General features: G+C 30.2%; 1 protein-coding gene across 3 annotated transcripts in view; it reads left to right on the forward strand.

Annotated features, from left to right (window-relative positions):
• Window positions 1-23,568, forward strand: part of LOC123306030 — a 132,977-nt gene that overhangs the window by 106,616 nt on the left and 2,793 nt on the right. For 2 of the 3 annotated variants that reach the window (XM_044887894.1, XM_044887893.1), the window contains exons 7-18: window positions 9,491-9,954; window positions 11,162-11,277; window positions 11,502-11,981; window positions 12,765-12,920; window positions 13,087-13,207; window positions 13,924-14,430; window positions 14,768-15,160; window positions 15,314-15,686; window positions 20,277-20,733; window positions 21,290-22,118; window positions 23,135-23,329; window positions 23,398-23,568. In XM_044887894.1, the coding sequence (XP_044743829.1) occupies window positions 9,491-9,954; window positions 11,162-11,277; window positions 11,502-11,981; window positions 12,765-12,920; window positions 13,087-13,207; window positions 13,924-14,430; window positions 14,768-15,160; window positions 15,314-15,686; window positions 20,277-20,733; window positions 21,290-22,118; window positions 23,135-23,329; window positions 23,398-23,568 (4,262 nt within the window). The remainder of the gene's footprint in view (window positions 1-9,490; window positions 9,955-11,161; window positions 11,278-11,501; window positions 11,982-12,764; window positions 12,921-13,086; window positions 13,208-13,923; window positions 14,431-14,767; window positions 15,161-15,313; window positions 15,687-20,276; window positions 20,734-21,289; window positions 22,119-23,134; window positions 23,330-23,397) is intronic. The other variant, XM_044887892.1, reaches the window with a different exon arrangement.

Genomic DNA, 23,568 nt, shown 5'->3' on the forward strand with positions numbered 1-23,568 from the left:
CCATTTTTAGATGGAATTTAATCTCAACCGCTAAGGCCTCGCAAAAATTACATGGCCCAGGGCCTCGCTTTGTCTATTCATCAATAACATTTTTAAAGTCTAAAAAATAAAATTAGATTATTCTATCAATTTCAACCTTAGTGGCTCAGTTGGTTAAAGTGTAGAGTTCTATCAAACCAAAGTGGCACCAAGCAAGAGAGAGTGTATGATGTATATATATGTGCATTCGTATCTACACTCTCTCTTGTTCGGTGCCACTTTGGTTTGATAGAACTCTAACCAATTCCGTTCGCGATATGCATAGAGTAGCGGGTTCGATTCCCGCCGTCACTACAAAAAATTAATTTAATTAATAGTTGTGATGGGCTTTTGTTGGGCATGGTATGTTGCATAAAAAAGGTGCACTCACCCTTTCAAAATAATGGAGGAGCTGATAAATAAAATTATCAGCGGAAGAGGTGGTATAACACGTGGTATAACACTCTATAGCCTAAATGTGTTCTTCGTGGACAGCCAATATAACCTATCAATATACTCTAATGAACAAATCCTAAGTATGATGTGCTACTGCAGGCTGAAGTAACCGAGAAAACTCGGATTTTCGAAATGAAAGTGAGTTTTTCGGTATCACTGAGAAACCATTAATTTTTAAGATACTTGTATTGCTACTATTGTACTGTTCACAACTATGCAAGGAAACATCTAATAGTATCTTTCTTATACACATTGCTTAACGCATATGTACTATCACATACTCATTGATATAGGAAATGTGTTTAAAAACACGCAATATGTGTCACTTTAAGGGAAGGTATGATGACGATGATGTAGCCTAACCGAGTTACAGGCATTCCAAGTTCCAAAAAATGTATACTATTTTCAGTTTGATAAAGATTTCTTTAAAAGAGTACACTTTTTAAGAAGCAAAGGAAGAATAGTACGTCGCATAGATATATATATATACATATATCTTATATATATATAAAATATTATTATCAATTTCATGGTAACACATAGTACAACATTTTTAACCCTACAACTTTTGTGTAGAGCTTTCTAATATTGTTATTATTATGCTATTCCGATACTTTTCTAACATCCTGTATACGTATATGCGAGCGAAGCTAAAAAAAACAGATGGTATATACAATACAAGTCGTAGATACAGATAAAAAAAACGGTATTTTCTTTAAATTGAAACGTCAATATTGTAAAAAACATATTACAAATTTAATTAAAACTTTTTATCATATCATTGTGTAGGAGGTATTGTCTAATGTAATTGCATATTTTTTCTTTTTTTTTTACGTTATACTTCGATTTTTCGCGTAAAATTTTATTGGAAATTCCGTATGTTAATTGAATCAATTTAAATACTAGAATATGTATTTTATTTGTTTGGAAAATAAAAATTTTATATTTTCGAATTGTAACTTTTCTTCATAAAAGTCAGTTGAATGTGTGTTCTTCAAAAAAGGCTATTAAATTCATGAAAATATTCAGCGTTTGGCGTACGCCTGATCTGATCATTTTAGATTTTCCCAAAAAGACTGTAAAAATCGTCGACATTTGACTTTCATTTCTTTTTAATCGTTGGTTGGTTGCTTGAAGCTTGGCTAGCTCCGACAATATGGACAGGAAGTTTTAGAGAACTTTCCAAAAATATGCGCAGACCAGAGTAAAGCAGATGGTCTGTTTGATTTTTTATACCCATATGGTACCCAAGAATATTTTTAAGATTTTTAACCTGCGATAGTAAAGCAATGAACATTTTATCAGATCACCCAACTGATCATTTTCATTGAATAACAAGTGAAAGCAAACAATTGACTGAGTTAATTGTTGAAATACCATGTAAAGAAAGTGTTGATTACTCTGTAACATTACACATACATAAATGTGACACATATACAACTGATTTTCCCATATAATACATACTATACGATTTGCGCTTTCACGGGTAAACAGTGATGTTTACGAAAAAATGTTTCAAACAAAAATTTTTTAATAAGGAACATTTTTTACATTTAAACTTTTGTTCTATCTCTAACGGTTTACAAAATGGATCCTACAGACCCAAAACCTAATTGACCAATGTTGTTCTTTTACGAACTCGACCCCACTTTTTACGTACTAAGCACGCTATAAAAATTTCAGCGTGATATCTCTTTTAGTTTTTGAATAATCGTAAAGGCAGACGAACAGACGACAGACAGACAGACAGACAACCGGAAATGGACTAATTAGGTGATTTTATGACCACCTATACCAAAATTTTGTTCATAGCATCAATATTTTTAAGCGTTACAAACTTGGGACTAAACTTAGTATACCTTGGTATATTTCATATACATGGTAGAAAAAGACTATAGAACGATTATTGAATGCGTTGATGTATTTATTTATTTTGTAGAAATTTTGTATTATTGTGTTTAAATCGTGCTTTTGACATATGATACCTTTCGTCTTTTAAAAATGTTACTCACTTGTGTTGTTGATATTTGTAATTTTTGATAAGAGTTTTTCTTGTACATTTTGTATTTTATCGTGTTGTGTTTTTCTTGTAAATGGATTGGACAGACTCTCATTCTTGATATGCTTTGTTGCGAAAATTTCCCAGTTTAGTCATCCAAATTTAGTGTTTTCGGTTTATTTCCCATTTCTTTTTTACTTTTTGTTCTGCATTAAGAAATTCATGCAATATTTATTCGAAGGCATTTTATTGGATATTCAAAAAAAAATTTTGGTGGCCAAAACAAACCAAAAATATAATTTCCAAATATAGCCAATCTAAATTATTTAATTGTCGGTTATATCACTATAAATAGCATATAATTAACAGCCATAATTTTGGCGAAACATTACATCCGTATAACATTCTATGTCTATAAAGTGTTCTGTAAAAAGGTTCCAAATAAAATCGGTAGATAGAGTCTTTCTTAGCAGTATTGTCGAGTAACAAGAATATCTTTATCAAAATTTCGTTAGTGAAGCAGCGTACAATTTCAATTAATCTAATTATATGGAAGGACTTAACATATTTCAATGGCACAATAAAGAACGGAATAATAATAATTCACAAGAAAGCAATATATATATAATTGTTCTTTCACAACAAACATTAATTCTATTGTTAAAAATTATTTGGTTAAATTTTTGTCATTTTTCCATCATAATAACAATAAATGTTCCTATTCATGATAGATTATATAATAATGCGGAAACGGAAATAATAAAAATACTATATAATTTGTATGAAATCCATGTTATATTTAACTTATATTAAATTATAGCTGAAACTCGTTGAAAAATTAGCATGCATGACTTGAAAATCAGTCTTTTGTTTCTTTTTATAAAAAAAACCATTGACATTCAGTTCTGATATCAGTTTTCCAAACGGTGACAAATTTTTCTATTGTATGAATCTCAAACAATTTTTATTTGGAAATTTTTTCATTTAACGCTTTGGTGTTGAGATATTTAGCTAAGTTCTGATTTCGGTTAAGTATCTGAAAAAATGTGACCCATCACCTTGTATGACTGTGCAAAATTTCAACTTGATGTTCTTATAAATAACGAAAATATGAGGGTGTCTTCATCTTAAATGCGACACACTATATTTTTTGTTTCCAAGTTTTTGATATATTTTTAGTCTCACAGAGGATATACAGGATAATTATACACAAAGACTAAATGCTTTTCTCATGAAAATATACAAGAGATTTAATCTGCGTATAAGAAAATTAGAAAATTATATTTTTAAATAAACTGTGTTATAACACGAATCTGAAAATGTTTTGTTATATAAAATTTTAGATAAATAAAATATGAGTAATGGTTCTTTGTACCAATTCTGTAGGAACGATATTTTCTTTATAGATGAGAATTTATGTTTGTATGTCAAGAATTTTAATGTTATGTAATACATTTTAAGCGGATAGAATACAACCGATTTCAAAAAATTTACTAAAAAGGAAATAATAATAATTTTATACAGTGGGGAGTTTTCAAAAGAAATTTTGACAAAGTTCCATTTTTAGTGTTCCATCATCAAAGATGAAAGAAATAATCCTTCTAATATCGTTATGTTCGTCTGTTTTATAAAAATCAAAGGACCCCGCACGATTATATAGGAAAATAGCTTTCTGTGAAAAGTTTTCGAGCTTCACTGGATCAAAGCTACATATATATTATAGTTTAGTATAAGACTGCCGTCTTAATAATGATACATCGTACAACGCACCAACTAACAAAAGAACACAACACATACAACTACACGACTACTCTTGAAAAAATTTTGTAGCTGTGAGAGCTTTTGATCAGAACGATTTGAAAAAGTTTCACAGAAAGGTTTTTTCCTATTAATCGTGCGGGGTCCTTTACAAAAGGTTAAAACCTTTATAACTTTGCCGTTTGTTGTTCAATTATGACAAATAGCATATCAATGGATTACTTTTTCAGAGAAGAATTAAAATTTTTCAATCAAAAATTCCCAATAAAGCTATGTTCCCAAATGAACATTTTTTCGAAAACATCACTGTTTACCCATGAGAGCGCAAACTAGGTTCGAATATTGTATAGTATGTATTATATGGGAATATTAGTCATGTGTGTGTGCCATATCTGTATGGCTTGCTATCTCTATTGACATGACGTGAAAAAACAAACGATTTCGTAATCAACACTATCTATACATGGTATTTCAACAATTAACTCAATCAATTGTTTGTTTTCACTTGTTTATTATTAAATTCTGTTTATGATTAATTCTCGAAAAATTTACATCCAATATGTAAAGAATTATAATAAGTCACCCAATAACAAATTATTAAAACATAGATACAATTTTGTTTAGGAAAGAAGATGATGTTATTATACATGCTTGAGTAGAATTATAATGAAGTTAGATTTTTGTCTAAAAACTTTTTAAACGAAGATAAATTATAATAGGCATTAATTTCTTTGACCTATATTTCAAAGCGAAAACTTTATGAAAATTAATTATTGATATTATAGACTACAGAGGATTCTTAATAATAATTGTTTATTATCAAATTAATCATTTTTAATTTAGTATTTCTGAAGTAAGATATCTGGAATATAATGTCTGGATTTTGTAATGCCTGGATTTAAGATATCTGGAGTATGTCAAAACAATCAAGAAACGCTCAAACATGAAGTTGGGTCGGTTTCAATTGACAAATACGAAGGCCAACATAAAATATCACAAAATAATACTATCCATTCATTATGTTATATAATACCCATTTGATACTTGCCTATTTTTAACCCCCAAACTAAAAAAAAACGGGTGTTATTAGTTTGATCGCTATGTGTCTGTCTGTCTGTCTGTGGTATCGTAGTGTCTAAACGGATGAACGGATTTTGATTTTTTTTAGTTTTGTTTCAAGTGCATATTTAGAGTTCTTAGATATGTTTTAAGTGCAATTCTAGGGTTCCGTACCTGAAAAATTTGGCGGGTTTTTTTAAAATTTTATAAATTACATTTGTAGTTGTTGTTTAATGTTCGCCTTCATTTTTGGCTTCACTTTCAAATTCAAAAAATATTAAGTTTAGAAAACCATTTTTTCTGTGTAATGTTGATATTTGCATGTATCTAAAGCTAAGACAGAAATGCAATTCTCTTTTTATTTTAAAAACTTTTTTTTTTTTTTTAATAATATTATTAAAAATATAATAATAATAATAATAATTTATTTAAATATATGATATTTGACAGTGATAATTGTTAGTAGCAAAGATTAAATTTCGTTAGTATAATAATTCAATTCGGAAATAAAATATTAATTATACTAATATATCGTGTCACAAACTAATTAAAAAACAGAAAAAAAACATTTATCATATTATAATCATAATAATAAAAATTTACAATGTTACTATTCGCTTATGTTTTTCTAGTTGTTAATATGACAAATGTGCGTTAAAAAACATACAAGGTAACGAGATCTTTATCGAAATTCATTACTTAATAAATTATGTATTAATAATTTGTATAGGGTGTTGTTCCTGGCCTGGGAAGCACAAGTATGATGGCTGATACAAGTTGTTAAAAAATAATCTTTTTTTCTTGTAATTTGTCAGAAAGAAACTAAAATTGGGATTTTGACACGAAAACGCTCGACAAAAAAATGTTCGTAAAACGTCGTTGTGACGTAATAATGTTAGTTGAATAGTATACACTGAATACAATTATTAATTAACATTATGACGTTTCATGATTCAGCAAACTCTCTGATAAAACTTTCAAAATTTACGTTTTCTTCTCAAAATTTGCAGCTTGATTAGATATTCAAATTAATAGGTTAAGTTGAAAAGGCGTGCGCAGCGTTCTGTAGAACCTGGAGCCCCGGTCAACCCCCCTCCCCCTAAAGCCTGAACTGCTGTTATTAATGTCCACCATTATCTATAAGGCTCTCAGAATATAAACTGATGAATCTAGTATTTGGCGATGCTGATTTCTGATTCTACAATGGTGCCAATAAGTTTTTTCTTTTCTTGGTATCCAATAACTCAGTAAATGGACATTGTACACTTTATGTATTTATATATCGCAACGGTTAAAACATTCTAAGTGTATTTATCACATGTAATGTTATAGTAATAACACTTAGTATTGTTTAAATAACAAAATTTTAATAACTAAAAGTATACCTTAGATAGATACCACATTATACAGTTATTAAACTCATAGAAATTTATACACTCCTCTGTGTCACAAAAAATGCACGTGTTTTATCATTCTAAGTGATATAGCTATAACATGATATGTGAATTACATGTATGCTGTTATAGTTATAGCACTTAGAATGGTTCAACTTTTAGCGTTTATATTGACTTGTACCTCTTTAAACTTGTATTGAGTGTACCTCTTTAAACACTACGTTCTGTAACGTTGCGATAAGCTTACCTCGGCAAATACAATGCGATAAGCAAAGTTGTGCATAAGCCAAACATTGTCAAATGGGATTTTGTTTCTATAATTTTGGAATCTCCGGTAATATCTCTCTTGCAGACATTTTTGAGGAATGACCTAACTTTCTTTTATCAGCAAGGTATCTCTTAGAAATGTTTGAAAACGTGGAGGAGGAGGACAGGTTTGGATGCTAAGAATCCAATTGCAGTAAAAACGAAATAAAATTAATATTTCTCACCAGAGAAGTTGTCACCCTGTATAATAATATTATACCATATATTTAATAAAATATAAAATAATTCGGTATAAATATTTCAATTATTTAGAAATATATATCTTTTATAGCGTGATAATAATTATACTGCCAGCTACGACATAAAATTATTGTGGCATTTCTCTAGCTTGTATTTTTCCTTCATTTTTGTTCGTAAACCATCACCGTCGACCGCAAACATCATCATTGTAGAATATATTTTTTACGATTAAGGTTTTTTTAATCTACGAAATACTTATTTTTGTTATTTTTTTCAATATATAACATGAAAATAATACTTCAATAACCTCAATCATTTCATTAATTTTTGTTATTAAATTATTATTTCTGTTCTAATATTCCAAAAAGTGAAAAGTGAAAATTAGGAACATAATTCTCAAAATTTTTTACATTTGATTGTGACCGTGAAAAATGTTTTGTGTTTCACTCAAAATAGTGATCAAAATGATTAACAAACTGTTTATTTGACAAAGAGTACTTCCATATGTGACTGACACTACATTTGACCCAAAATGCGTTTTAATTTGCGTCATATTTTGAAAAGTATTATGTTAACGGTTTTATTTTTAGTATAGTTTTATGGTTGATTCTACATTTATCCCTCTGTAGTAAAAAATGTCTCTATGCAGGATTTACGATTTTAAATTGTATCTAGAGCTAAATTACATAAAACAAATTGGAAAAATTACTTTCATCCATGATATTAAATAATTGGGATCGAGATTTATCAGAAATTTGGACAGTGAATAAAAACAAATTTTAAATTGTCAAATGGTGCAACGTTTCGTTGTTATTTACAACTTGATCAGGAAAACTGGTCTGAAAAACTTCATCGTTAAACAATTTTTACTACAATTATTTGCTCTAAAGTTTCTTGTAATTTGCTTGATTTTAAGTTATTTTACTTCACTTATTATTTTAGTTTAACGATGAAGTTTTTCAGACTAGTTTTTTTTATTTTTAATATAAATATTAACCTCAAATATTGCCTGATGAAGTTGTAAATAACAACGAAACGTTGCAACATTTAACAATTTAACATTTGTTTTCATTCACTGTCCAAGTTCCTGATAAATCCCCAAGTATAAAGCAAATTATTCCAAAATGGTAAAATAAAGAACCTTAAAATAAAATTTATTAGAAAAATAACGCATGTACTCTGTCATAGATGTAAACTGAACACTAGGTATAATACTGTAGGAGCCAAAGCCGGATTATCCGGCAAAGCAGACACGTGCCTGGAGGCGCGAGGTTAAAAAGGAACCCTTAGTTGGAAGTTTTAAAACAATTCTATTAAACTTTTACATAATGACAACATTTAATCATCTGTTAAGACACATACAATCAGATCTATTTCCAGGACGACGACTTAAAAAAAGGTCTTGATATTAATAGATTTTTATTACCGAAAGCGCTAATTTTTGAAAATGCTTATGAGCTCATAATTTCATAATCTACCTCTGTGTAGAGCTACATCTATCGTAACCTTTGAAAGGCTTGAAGGGTATAACCTTTGAAAGGATTGAATGGCATCGAGCTTGATCTTGAACTTCAAAATCACTACTTGTATAATCAAATACTAAAAGATTTGTACATCTTTACTGTACTAATATATCAGATATGTTTGGTAGCATTATACATATTAAAAAATGTGTGTATTTCAATAACTAAATATATCTGATATATAGATAATGTTGCATTTTTATTGAACGCAATATACTTATACTGTTGGAAAAAATATGGTGACACCTTCACCAAATTATCGACGAGTAACGTATCTCTCGAGATAATAATTACAATTAGCTAATTCATACTGATGGTGCTTATGATTATCTATGAAGTGAATTTGTGAATTTAGCCATTCTTGAGTTTTGACCGATATAATCTTTTTTGTGGTTTAATTAACGACAAAAAGCTTTCCATTAACAACAAATTTAACTCTACAGCACTTTTTTTTAATTCTTAATAGAGAAATATGGATATTTGGTTTAAATTACAAAATTATTTAATTTTTAATGATGTATTTAATGAAAAAACTAACAAAACGTTAAGTAATTTTACAACTCATAAAACTTAAAACGAGACTAACGTTCAAGTTCACAACTTGCCAAATAATGTATTTATAAATTTATAAACCACATTTCAAAAATGTTAAGCTTTCATTCATTAAAAAATCCACGTTTACGAAATTCAAAATGTGAAGTTTTACTAGGAAGTAAGCATTTCGCATCACTAACTTTCTTAAACAAAATTTTAATAATTTTCCTTTTTCTTTTTAGGTTCAATAATGTTTCATGTACGGCGAAGGCCGGCCGATGGTGGTGCACCTCGCAAACGTAAAAAGAAACCTGGTGGTGGGCCAGTAGGTGTTAGTGGACCTGGTGGTCAAACAGCTACTGGTAGTGGTGTTGGCAGTGGTTTATATCATCATCGTGGAAGTACATCAGGCCCAAGTGATCATCACCATCATCGTAGCTCCGATTTAGAACAATGTCCGATGTTTATTGAATTGGGTGCAGATCATGTTACAGAAAGTTCTCGGACAGTACGTGTTACGTCTGATGTGATGGAAGTAGGATCTGCAAATGGAATTGCATTACAATTGTATGGACCACATATACAACCTCGACATTGTTTAATTCAGTATAACGCGGATAGTGGGATTACAACATTAACACCATGTCATATCGATGCATTTACATATGTAAATGGCCAACGAATACATCAAACAACAGTTCTTCAGGTGAGCAAAATATTACATTATGCAACAAGTGCAAAAAATTGTTAGTTGTGCTTAAAAGCAGATTTAAAAGCTCGAACGAATGAAGTGCTTTTACCGCTCGTGTTTGTAAGATATAAGCCGTACAAGTTTCACACATTATTATTAACATTTGCTCGCGGGAAGTAAATTTGGGATCGCAATAATCAATTAGCTATTTGTCACAAGGAAAATAGTACGGAAAGAAATTATTTTAAGATTGATTAAGATTTTAATTTAGACTAGTTCTTTACAACTGCTTTACTCGGCAATTTCTTTAGTCTAGGTAGTTAAAAGAATTTCTATTCGGTTTATGACATACTGCCCACTGACAGACGGACCGACGCACAGACAGCGCAGTCTTAGTAATAGGGTTCTGCTTGTTACCCTTTGAATACGGAAACTTAGGAATGTATTAAGGGGATGTGTGGCGACTCATTTTTTAAGCATTTTTGGGAATTATTTTTGACGAACGATGAAAAATTGAATTTTGAGGTTTTTATCATTTATTTATTACAGGCTTGATACCCGCCCGCTTCGCTGGGCTTAAAAGCAAAGACCACTGCGTTATAGCCTCCATTTTTTTTGCTCTTGCTTAGCCCCCTCCCATAACAATCGAAATAGAGGTAGAGATTGTTTTACACAGGTAAAATATATGTACAGGTTTCAATCTTTTTTTAAATGTTTTATAGTCTTGATTCAGTATGTGTATCAGAACAGATGGTCATGAATTGCATCTCATTCACAATTTTACAGAAATTTTTAATTTATGGTTCAAAATGATACTCATAGATGGCGTAGTGAAATGTCATAGACCAAAATTTTTTTTTATTACATCTTTATAAATTATAGCTCACATTATGTGTTAATATAATTGTAGAGTTTCAATTAAATCCATTGAGTATGTTTTGCTTGAAATCGCAACAAACAAACAAACAACCTTACTTTATAATATAAAAAAGGGATAGTAATTATTTTAAGTAATAAGTAAAACGAATTTCCAATAAAAATCTTCATTAGAGCAGAAGTTGTACCACCCGCCTTATATTACACATGTTAAGGAATCAATTTATGCAACAAGCAAAAAATCAATTTTTTGAACTCATCACACAGGGGGTAGGGCGTTAAAGTAGCTTCATATCTGGAAAATAATCTTTTAGACTTACTCATGCTTAATAAATTCTAATTTCAGAATGGAGCAATAGTAAAATTTGGACGTGTAAACAGTTATCGATTTGTGGATCCAGTACAAGAAAATCGAAGTCGGATGTATTCATCGAATCACGACAATTTATCAATATATGACAGGTCAGTTTAAAAATATTTTCAAACAGTTCTAATAATTATGTTATTGCCGTTTGTATTAATTATTTTAATTATTATTTGTAAACTAAATATTACTGCATTTTGCTTGATTTTTTTTGTTTTTCTTTTTTTTATGGTTTTGATTATGATTTTTAAAAATTCCTGCACGCTTGCGCTGTTATGTCGTTGTAATAATCACGCATTCATTCAAAAATCAATCAAAAAAGATCACCAACACGATTAAGCAAAGATAACAATAACATAAGCATCGATGTACCGGACATACCGATCAGTCCTACAACCGGCCGTGAACGTGCAATGAGTCCAACAAATTTCTCATCGCCCATTGAAAATCAACCACAATTACATTCGCCATCATCAATGCAACAAAAATTACCACCTTTATCGCCAACACAATCAAATAATTCACATCAGCATTATCCAAAATCACCGCATGGTGACAATAGTAGCATAGATAACAATGGATTTGGTGGTAATAATATTGGACAAAATTTAAAGGATGTAGTAAGTGCACAAAATACTGGTGGGTCCACCCCAAGTGGTGGTGGCGGGGGCAGTGGTTCATCCCAAGTTGGTGGCCATAAAGATAATTACGAAACGACTTTCGATTTAGATGGTAATGTAGAAACGGTTTCGACAAGTAGTTATAAAAACGAAGATACTAAATCCGTGGGCAGTGAAAATAGGTAAACAGCACATATTTTTTCATATCATTTTGCAATTTAATTTAATATTTATTTTTCCCCTTTTTTTTATTTATTTTAAGTATAATTTTTAAGCATATATAGGGGAGTATTTCACCTAAAACAATATGCTTCATGCTAATCACACGCCTAAGGGCTTCTTTGCTTTGATTTGAAGTAGGCAAGAAATAAAGGACCACAATTAAAGTCGAATCATGGAATAATAAACCTTATAAGAATAATTATTAATGGTCATAAATAAGTTTCGGGAATGCTAGAGTGAAGTGAAGCACCAATCCCGCCATTCTCTTTAACGCCAGAGTCTAACTGTGTTATTTAGAGTCAAAACATTCGTAGTCTCTCTTCGATTGAAATTTTGACGCCTCAGGGCTCGTAATGCGTCCTGACTATCTGAGAAGAAGGTAATATGTGCCCTACTGTAACCTTTCGTATTACAAATGTGGCAACCTCTCAGCATGCCGAAGATTTCTGATTGAAAAATTGTCACGTATTGACCAAGAAGAATCGATTTCTAAATTCCATAGGAAGAGGAATCGATTTATTAATTCTAGGTCCATATACTCCTGTACCAGATAGATCATATATCTTCTGCTTCCAAAAGTACAAAGTTTCAAAAGTCCTGATGTCTCTGGAACTAAACAATATTGAAAGCAACAAATTCTCATTTACGTTGTTCTTTCAAGTTGAATTTTGATTTTATCAAAACATTAACCAAATTTTCAATTGCTAATATTTAATACTTTATTGATATTTTTAAATTAATAGATTTGCACGAGGACAAGATCCAATTTTACCAGCAGTTTTGGAGTTTCCAGAAACACAACAAGATCAATGTTTAGCTAGAGTAATTACACTACTGGATCCATCTTCACAGCCATCATTTAAATTAGCTCCAGCATATACATTATACTTATGTGCGAGGTTTGTATCTCAAATTAACAAAAAACAATTGCCATTACCATTCCCATCTTAGCCATGTCTGTAATTTTTTTCTTATATTTTCGGCTAGATATTGACAAGGCAATCGTTTACCTGATCTTTTCAGCCAGCAAATTTTTTCAAATATAGTAATATATTTAATTTTTAGGTATCGAGCATCAACGCATTATCGACCGGAATTACAACCAACCGAAAGAGCTCACAAATTAACATTATTATTACAACATATCGCATCATTAATTCAAAATGTTATACAGGTTGGTATAAAAGTAAGAGATTCTTAAAAATTTTAAACTTTTAAAAATAAATGTAGAATGGCATTCTTGAAATCATTATAAATATGAAATTATACATATCTAAGTTGGGATCGAACTACTTTAGGCAGGGATTACGAACCAACGGCGCGCGATATAAGTTTAGTGATTACAAACGATTTCAAGGTCGTGTTAGTTCGATGTATTTCTTTGAGCTGTTCTAAAAAAAATTGCAAATAATCAGCAACCATTTCAGAACTTAGTGAAGAACTTGTAAGCAACATTATTAAGATTAATACTTAATAATGCAAAAGTATTATTGAAATTTTTGATTTAAGTGAAGGCTTGCAAACAAAATCGAGGTGTTCATTTTCCGGATATTGTATTCCATACAAAATCTTCATATTTGTACTTTTAACCAAAATAAAAACATTCGTAATATGTAAATAAATCATTGCCCATGTTGCAATTTAATTGTCCGTTAAATTATGCTTTTTAAGTTTAAAAAGAAATGATAATCTCATGTATAGTCGTCATATGATATGGACGTCATTTTCGTGTTTAAATTATTATTATTTCAATAATTCCTCGATCAAGTAAAATTTTTTAAACAAAAATACATACTACATGATCCATTTATCTTTGAATAAAAGTAGCATTGTAAAATCATCATCTTCCCTTTTATTTATTAAATTTCTGTATAATTTAATTGAGTTAAATTTTTTTTATAGGAACGTTACAACGATAGTAATTCGCAAGCATTTTGGTTAGCAAACAGTTCCGAACTACTACATTTTTTAAAATCAGATCGACATATTTGTGCATTCTCATTGACAGCACAAGAGACTTTAGCTGAATCCGTACAATTAGCATTCAGTTATTTAACAGGGTGTACAACAACAGATCTAATTCCAGCAATAAATGCATTATTATCAGACAATAACGATTTAAACAGTGTAAATCCTATAATTAGTAATTTAAGTTCAACAATGTCATTATTGCGTCATTGTCGCGTCAATGCCGCATTAACAATACAATTATTCTCACAATTATTCCATTATATATCGGCGCGTAGTTTAAATGTTATATTAAATACACAAAGTTTATGTTGTAAAAAATGGGGATTACGTTTAGTCAATCGTTTAGCACATATTACACGATGGGCTGAAAGTCAAGGATTAGAATTGGCTGCCGAATGTCATTTGGCAAAAATTCAACAATGTGCGCATTTATTACAGGTAAATTTTTTTATAATTTTTATTTTATACCAAGTTGCAGGTAATTTCAATTAGAGCAAGGCAAAAATTCAATAATAGCCACCTAATGTATCATTTAGAACAAAATTTGATATTTTGTCCCAAGGAAATAGAGAACTGTTATTTATCTTTGGATGTTTGCGTTCAATCCATTTCAAAATATAATCATCATTTTATCTGCTCTGTCATAAAAAAAACTATGCCGGAATTCGTCTGTTGCTCATAAAAAGAAACAGCAGAAATCATAATCAGTTACTTCGATCTTTAGAGCACACATAATAATCAAAATTTCATATTTTATATTTTATTTTATTTACAGGCACCAAAACAAACAGCCGAAGACATAGCAAACTTACCATCAACGTGCTTTAAATTAAATAGTGTACAATTGGGAGCTTTATTAGGACAATATCAGTGTGAAGATGGTGAAGCGCCATTATCACCGGCCATGGTAGCACAAGCCGTTTGTGTTGCTAAAACACTAGCCGATGAATTGGCATTAGCTGATGGTCGTGAAGTTCGTTTATTGGAACAGCCAACATTACCATTAGCATTACTCTTACCTGAAGATGGATATAGTTGTGATGTGGTACGTGGTGTACCTCCTGGTCTTGCTGATTTTCTACGTCAATTACAACCACCATGCCGATTAGCGAGCCAACCAACTAGTGCGGGAAGTTGGACTGTTTACATGCATCAGCATTCACATCCAGTAAGTTTTCTACAAATATAAAAATTTACTTTTTACAGCCAAATTTTTTTTAAGTGAATTTAAAGAAATCCTTGTAATTCATCATTAATTCATTTTAGACCTCAACAACTTTTTTTTTTCATTTTACATTTCTAATTAGTATTTTCTTTTTAGTTACGATCTCCAAGTGCAATGAGCAATCGATCTGGATCTCAACAACCAGAAATTCAAATAATTAAATTACATAAATCGACAAGTGGTATGGGTTTATCAATTGTTGCGGCAAAAGGTGCCGGACAAGAACGATTAGGAATATATATAAAATCAGTGGTACCTGGTGGTGCAGCCGATACAGACGGTCGTCTGCAAGCTGGTGATCAATTGTTACGAGTCGATGGACAAAGTTTAATTGGTATTACTCAAGAACGTGCTGCTGAATACTTAGTTCGTACTGGACCGATTGTTACATTAGAAGTAGCAAAACAAGGAGCTATTTATCATGGATTGGCTACATTGTTACAGCAACCGTCTCCACCAATGTCACGTGGTGAGTGGTTTTAAAAAACTTTTTTTTTTCGTAATAATATTTTTTAAGATGATATATAATTAAAAATTGATTTATATGGAGTATTTTGTACTTGTATCTTAATCTAAAATTAGAAAACTATAACCAATCATTTAAATCAATTTATTTTTTATTTAGATCAATTCGTTGCGTTCAACTTTCAAGAAAGTATTAAGTTATAGAGTATTAAATAATATAAATTTTATGACCTCATCCTCATGGAATTTTCAAAATTCTATTGTTCACTTTTAGTGCAATGTTGGGTTCTCCACACCTCGAATTTCGGTACAGCTTTCCCGTATAAACAAGACACCATATTTTCGAAAATGGTGAAATAATACGTTGCAATAATCTCCTACAGAGTGTTTCCATGTTATGAACAATCAACTATCGAAAATTTTATAAGAACATAAAATTTAGATTATTTGATTCTCTAAAACTTTGATAACCTATGCTTTCGCCCAAATATTGAAAACAAACGAGATAATTTAAAAAAATATCTAAATGTAAGACATTGGACATATGAAGGAGGGAATAAAAAAATTACTACTGACAATTGTTTCTTAGGGTTTTTATTTTTTAATTTAAAATTACTGATTAAAATTTTTAGGAAACCGTCAACTATTTTTCCGATCTTCCGTAGATTTGAACGGTTTATTTAGTTTGCTTTTAAATATTTCCAATTTAATATTTAATTGTCTTAGAATTTTTGATGCGATGGATAATTTATGAACAATTTTATTAATTAACAGCCAGCTCAATGGATTATTCCCAACATAATAGTCTTTACGAGGAACCACATTTTGATATATTTTCACCAAAACCAAAATCATTAACGCGTTTCTTTGCATCTGACGATAGCTTATTTAATATACCTCAAATAAATACATCACATGTTGTAAAAAGTGCTTCAACGAATGCAATGTTTTGCCTTCATCCACAATCCATTACAGATTTAACAGTCAATGAATACATTGATGATAAACCAGAAGAGGATCTTTATATACGTACAATAACACCAACACCAACCTCACACATTATCCAAAAGAAACCAATGGTTGAAACTGGATTTTTAATAAATAAATATGGGGTAAAAAAACAACAAACGAATGTTGTACCAACGAATGACGTAATACTGGATTTTTCTACGAGTGTGCCTAAAATTGTTGAAGCAAAAACTTTAGATTTAACAACAATTGATTTAAACGAACCACATCGATCGAATAATGTACATTGTCTTCAAGTACCTCAAATTAATATTTCTGCAAGTACTGAACCAAATAGCCAACAAAGTTCAATACAAAGTATAACGTCATTATTGAGTCAAAGTTCCCAGTCAAGTACTCCCCCATTAGCATCAGAATTAACACTTGATTTAAAGAAAATTGATCCAAAAACGAATACACTTAAATGTTGGAAATCTCCAGATGAAGTACGTTTGGAGAAACAAGAATTTTTTACAAAATTAAATGATAAATTAAATAATGAAACTAAGCGCTCAAATGTGCAATTATTAATCCAACATTTTGATGAAATTGCAAATATTAATATTAATTTAAATAAAGAAAATTCACGAAGTGTACCAAATTTAGTTCCCAAAATTAGTACAAAACTGGAACATAAAAGTTCAAGTACAGAAACGTTAACTGATGATCAATCAAAACTAACTGATTTAGAACGGGATAAAATATTAAAACAATTAGAATTTTGGTCAACATTTGGATCAAAAAAAGATGATTCTGAAATGGAACAAACTAAACCTAAAGAAAATCTACCAAAAACAGAGGACAACGATGAAAAATCAACAACATTCACAAGTAAAAATATTCAATTGATGGATAGTTTAAATAATATAAAATTCAAACCAAAAATATTAAAAGTTGTTCGAAAAAAACATCCAATCAATTGTCGAAATTTATGTTGTAATGAAAATATGAAATTAACATTCGAACAAGCTTTTTCGCAATCAATAAATATTAGTGCAGATTCCCTTAATTCAACTAAATCCAAAAATCAATCAACCGATTCAAATTTATCAAATACTAGTACAGCGTCAGTGAATTCACAAATTATGAAAATAAAACCAATTACAGTATGTGGAGAAAAATGTTTATTTAAAGCTCAATCTGAAGATAATGTTTCAATATCCTCCATGAATAACAATAACAACGATGAAACATTTTTAAATAAACCATTAATTAAATATGGCAGTTTAGAACGTTTAACAGATATTAAAGATAAAAAAACCGTACATAAAAAATTCCCCGAAGCATTTATTGTACGTCGAAAAAAATCTATTAACAATAACAATATTATACCAAATGAAGATTTTAATAAAAATGAATTTTTAATTTATAATGTTAATAATAAAATGGCGAGTACAAACGATAATCAATTATTGTTAAATAAATCACGAAGTAAGAGCATATCAAATGTATCGAATTTTTATAATAAGAATATTTTTATTAAAAAATGCTGTAAACGTGCGAAAAAAAGTTGTCCAGCAATTAAGATCGATTTGACACCGACACGACAGCGTATGACTAAAAGTTATTCAGATTTAAATCAAATGTATTTAGATAAAATTATTCAATATGGTTTTGAAGATTCATTTGATTTTAATTTAGATGATGCAACTTCAACATATTTGGGACATAATATTAAGTTTAATGTGCGTCCGGCATGGAAATCAAATGAATGTAAGAGATTTATATTCATCTCAGATGCTACACAAATTAAAGAGAATAAAACGCATACATGTTTTTATCGTTTTTATTACTATTTTTAATTTTTCTACAATCGCACAAAATATTTTATTTCATCATCAAAATTATGTTGTATTTTAATTTATTTTATAGAGACGTTATATTACACCCTATTTTTATGTTAGCATGAGAATTATGAAAAATATTTTTTTTATTTCATCTGCATGTATTAATTTAATTTAGCCAATTTTTTCAGATATAATTAAAAAAATTTTTTTTATATATTCGTTGGGTGTATGCAGTCTGTCTGAATAGACAAAATAATATTTAGGCTCGGGGTGCTCAACGTGTTGCGAAATTTTTATTTCACAAAGCGAATACATGTATTTTTATGTTATATGTAATTGTTCATTTGTTTTATTTATTTAATTTAATCACTCAAATGTACATACAGGACGTTTGATAAATCATTTCGCAAGCTACATCCATGAGTATGATAGAGTACTCCACGTTAAGCAATGTGTATAAGAAAGATACTATTATGTGCTTACATGTATGTATTTATAATTACTGTTCAGAGACTACATGCAAGAGTCAGTCTACAACAGCCACTAAGCAAAGCTACAAACACATACAAGCAAACATATAATAATATATTTCTTATGCACATTGCTTAACGTATATTTACTCTCTCATACTCATGCGAAATGATTTAACAAACGAATTGTTTATTGTAATAGAATAGCAAAATACTTTTTTCTGTCAGCATCGATATCGGCGTTTTATGCACCCAACGAATAAGTTTATATTTTCAGTAATTATTAATGTTTGAAGTAAAATCCTTTTAAGAAAATTCAAAATAAATTAACAATTGAAATAGATTAATCGATATATGGTATTATAACTTGCTAAATATTATATAAACTTTCTGATATTGTCTAATATTTTCATATTTTGGGGAATCTTCCTAATTAAATACTAATTAAATAAGTAATCTTACGAAGTTGAAATTTTGATTACTAGTATATATATTTCATGTACTCAAATCCAAAAATCATATAAAATGTTACAAAATGAGTATTGCAACTACGCGTTCCGTTTTTTAAATGATAATGAGTAATACAAATGTTTTCCACTCCATGAATTGTTTTTTTAACAGGGAAATAGTTATAATAACTACATTAAAAATACATAGAAGCTTATTTATAAAAGCTATCTTACTAAACTGTGGGCTAGACAATCTTAAAGGAATTTTACTTCACTTACAAATCACATTTCTTAATCGTTATTTATCTGTGATTAAAATAATATAAATTTTTCTCTTGTGCAGAACTAAGAATAACAAATGTAATGATCATTTAAGCTTTAGAAAATATTTTGAATTGAAATAATAAAGTTATTGAAAAATTAATATAAATTGAATAGCGTACAATTTTTTTATTTTATATAAATTATCTTTTCTCCACTTGATCAAACTAAATATTAGCTTATAAAATCAGATTTTAATTGTTCTTAAAAGTTATCGATTAAGACTAAGGTCACAGTGTCACACAATGCATTGAATAAAACATTCCATTTAATGACATCTTAAAATTTACCTTTTTCACGGTGTGTGATGGTAGGATACGTCCTGTTTTCGTTTAATCTCGGTTCAATTATTCTAGTCAACATTATTTGTAAATATGTGTATAAGGGCATCCCAGTAAATTTAATCATATTTCGAAAGTCTATCGAAAAATTTTCTTTTGATGAGAATAGATAATTCGAGTTTCTACTAAGAGAAACAATTTATTTTATTTTATTATTTCCTACAATCGTATCACACTTTCTGATAATCAATCTAACTAAACTCCAATTATTTTTGTAGGACCTCGTCGCATGTCAGAACGTGATATACCATCTCGATTTAACGACTCACACGGACACAACACAGGTGGTATTGTTGAACGTACAACAATTGCTGCATCAAAATCAGTACCAGCATTACATCAAGTTGTTGACGCTAATGATCCACCAAATATACCACAACGTGTCACATCAAATACATTAACTAGTGGACCAGTACATAATTTAATAAAAAACCATCATGATGTATTCAATCCTGGTTATAGTCGAACATCATCTTCAAACAGTATCAATACAAACAATATTACAAATAATCAATCGATGATTAACAATAACAATAATACACAAATGGCACCACCCAAAAGTAAATCTGTACATAATTTAGTTTCACCGCAAGCTGTTGGACAAGATCAAGGATTTTATCAAAATTTAAGTGTTTATCGTAATAAACCAAACGATGCATTAACTCTTGGCGACAGGTAATCAATATTTCAAATATTTTGTTGGAAATTGTCTCCAATTTTTACCCCTTTTTAAATAAAACGTGTATCTTTTTTTCGAGAGCAAAATAAAATAGTTTTATATCACCAACCGTCAAATTGTAGAAAGTGGGCATAGATCGGTTAAATAATAATCACAAAGGATGATATCCATGTGCACTGGACTGTAGATTAAAGCACTTCGTTCACCGATGAAATAAAATTACAAAGCATCCGCAATTCAAACTATTTGCAACAGTTGTACGAAGTTGTGGTGACCGTTGTGTCTACTGATGCAACACTTCTATGACTTATGATCAACTTACAGCTTTTTTCATCAGTCTTGGCAATCTTGCTAATTTTTAATATTCTTGTCGCGTTCTGCTGTTTGGGAAGAAAAAAAGAAGTAAATGACAGGTTCATCCTTTCACATATAAAAATCAAATGCGTCCTTTGGCTACTTGCAATAGTTTGAAAAGGTTAAAGTTTTATTCGCCATCAGCCATTGTGTAAAAAAACTGAAATAAACGTATAACGTACTATTTTTTAATTTCAGAGCGTCGGGATTACGTTCATCTCAAAGTTCATTGCATTCAAACAATCCATTAAGTCCAACAAATATGATAAACAATTCACAACGTCCGACATCCGCGTATTATTCAAATAGTCCAATGGCAAATCATCAAATGACATCACCAGCAACAAGACCCAATCAATTATTATTACCTTCATCACATCACCATCAAAGTATTCCAAATTTAAAGAGTAGTCAATCACATTCAATGTTAGTCAGCCATCAAAACGTGTACAGCCAACAAAATCATCACGATTTAAATCATCCTCACATGAAACAAAGTCAATCACAATCCGCCCTTTTATCAAATAATTATAATAATAACAATAATTTGGATAAAACTGATCAACAATATCGTCAACATTCAAGTATGACAGCATTAGTACGGGGTCAAGCAAAATTAGCGGAAATGAGTGAAGAAGTACGTCGCCGGCAAACACGTGGTATGCTCAGTCCACAAGGTGGTGATGGATTCCGTCATAATAACTTGCATGGACAACAACAAATGATGAATTCACCGATTTCAAGTCGTTCAGCAGACTATCATCATTCACATCATCAACAATCACCACATTCAGTTGGTGGTTATAATATGCAACAACAGATGGTAAGTCCTGGTGGAATGGGATCTGTTAATTATAATCATCATCCAACACAGCCACAACAATCATCGGTGTCACAGCATATGAATCATTATTATGGTGATAATAATTCACCACAACATTCTGTTGATGCGAATAACCAACAAGGTTACTACATGAAAGGATCACCTATGTATCCGCCAGTTGCACCAAAACCACCAAGCGGAATGGTAAGTTGTTTATTTTATACGTATTTGTTTATTTTAAACTGTTTCCCACTCGCCTCGACCCTACTATACTACTTCAAATAGTTTAGTTAATAATATATTTATACCATGTATATATGAAATATACATAGTATATTAAGTTTCGTCCCAAGTTTGTAACGCTTAAAAATATTGATGCTACGAACAAAATTTTGGTATAGGTGTTCATAGAATCACCTAATTAATCCATTTCCGGTTGTCCGTCCGTCCGTCCGTCTGTGGACACGATAACTCAAAAACGAAAAAAGATATCCATCTGAAATTTTTACAGCGTACTCAGGACGTAAAAAGTCAGGTCAAGTTCGTAAATGAGCATCATAGGTCAATTGGGTCTTGGGTCCGTAGGACCCATCTTGTAAACCGTTAGAGATAGAACAAAAGTTTAAATGTAAAACATGTTGCTTATAAAAAAATAAAAAACTTTGGTTTGAAACATTTTTTTGTAAACATCACTGTTTACCCACGAGGGCGTTAATTAGGTGCAAATTTTATAGTATGTATTAATATAGGAATATCAAAGTGAATATCTTTTGTTATTTACGTGACGTCAAAAAAACAAACGATTGCGCATCAACACTTGCGCATTATATGAGAATATCAGTTAAATATGTCAGACATGTATGTATGTGAAATGTGACAGAGTTATCAACACTGCCTATACATGGTATTTCAACAATTAACTCAGTCAAATGTTTGTTTTCACTTGTTTCTTTTATATCTTCTAACTTATAAAAAATAATGTCATTTGTTTTTTTTCACTTGTTATAAAAAGTTTTTGAATTAAAACTGTAATCTCTCGCTTAGAGATTAGAAAGAGGTACGAGTCACTTTTAATTTAATCGTAATTAATGACAAAAATTCAATTCAAATTTAATGAAAGGGTTCTCTATGCTTGAAGTTATTATAATAGGATTTTTTTATTTAACTAATATATTGAACTTCGAGTATATTAAACTAATTTTTTTTAAATTTGTCTACAGCCAATGTCCTCAGTCAATTCAAAATCTGAATACGAGGATGATCCACCACCAGTTCCACCAACGACAACACATCCGTTATACACAGCCAGTTTAACAGAACCACCAAAAGGTGCATTCTATCCTACAAACACAAATCAAAGAGAAACGAAAGGAACGCCTGCTACTAATCCATGGGAAAGGGAAGAACGAGAAAAAGTAATTTTATTTTATACTTTCACAACCAATTTCTTAAACATCATCTTTAAATACAATTAATGTTTTAGGAACAGGAAGCCCGAAGAGAAGCTGCGCGACAATGGCGTGATAGACAAATAGCAGAATTGAGTGCAATACCATCACGAACACCCCAACAAGATGAACAATTACGTGCATTAAAATTGGAACGTGATTTCCAAAAACGTGCAGAAGAAGCTGCAGCTATAAATGACGAAGAG

The sequence above is a fragment of the Chrysoperla carnea genome, chromosome 1 (assembly GCF_905475395.1).
Source record: "Chrysoperla carnea chromosome 1, inChrCarn1.1, whole genome shotgun sequence".
NCBI lineage: Eukaryota > Metazoa > Arthropoda > Insecta > Neuroptera > Chrysopidae > Chrysoperla > Chrysoperla carnea.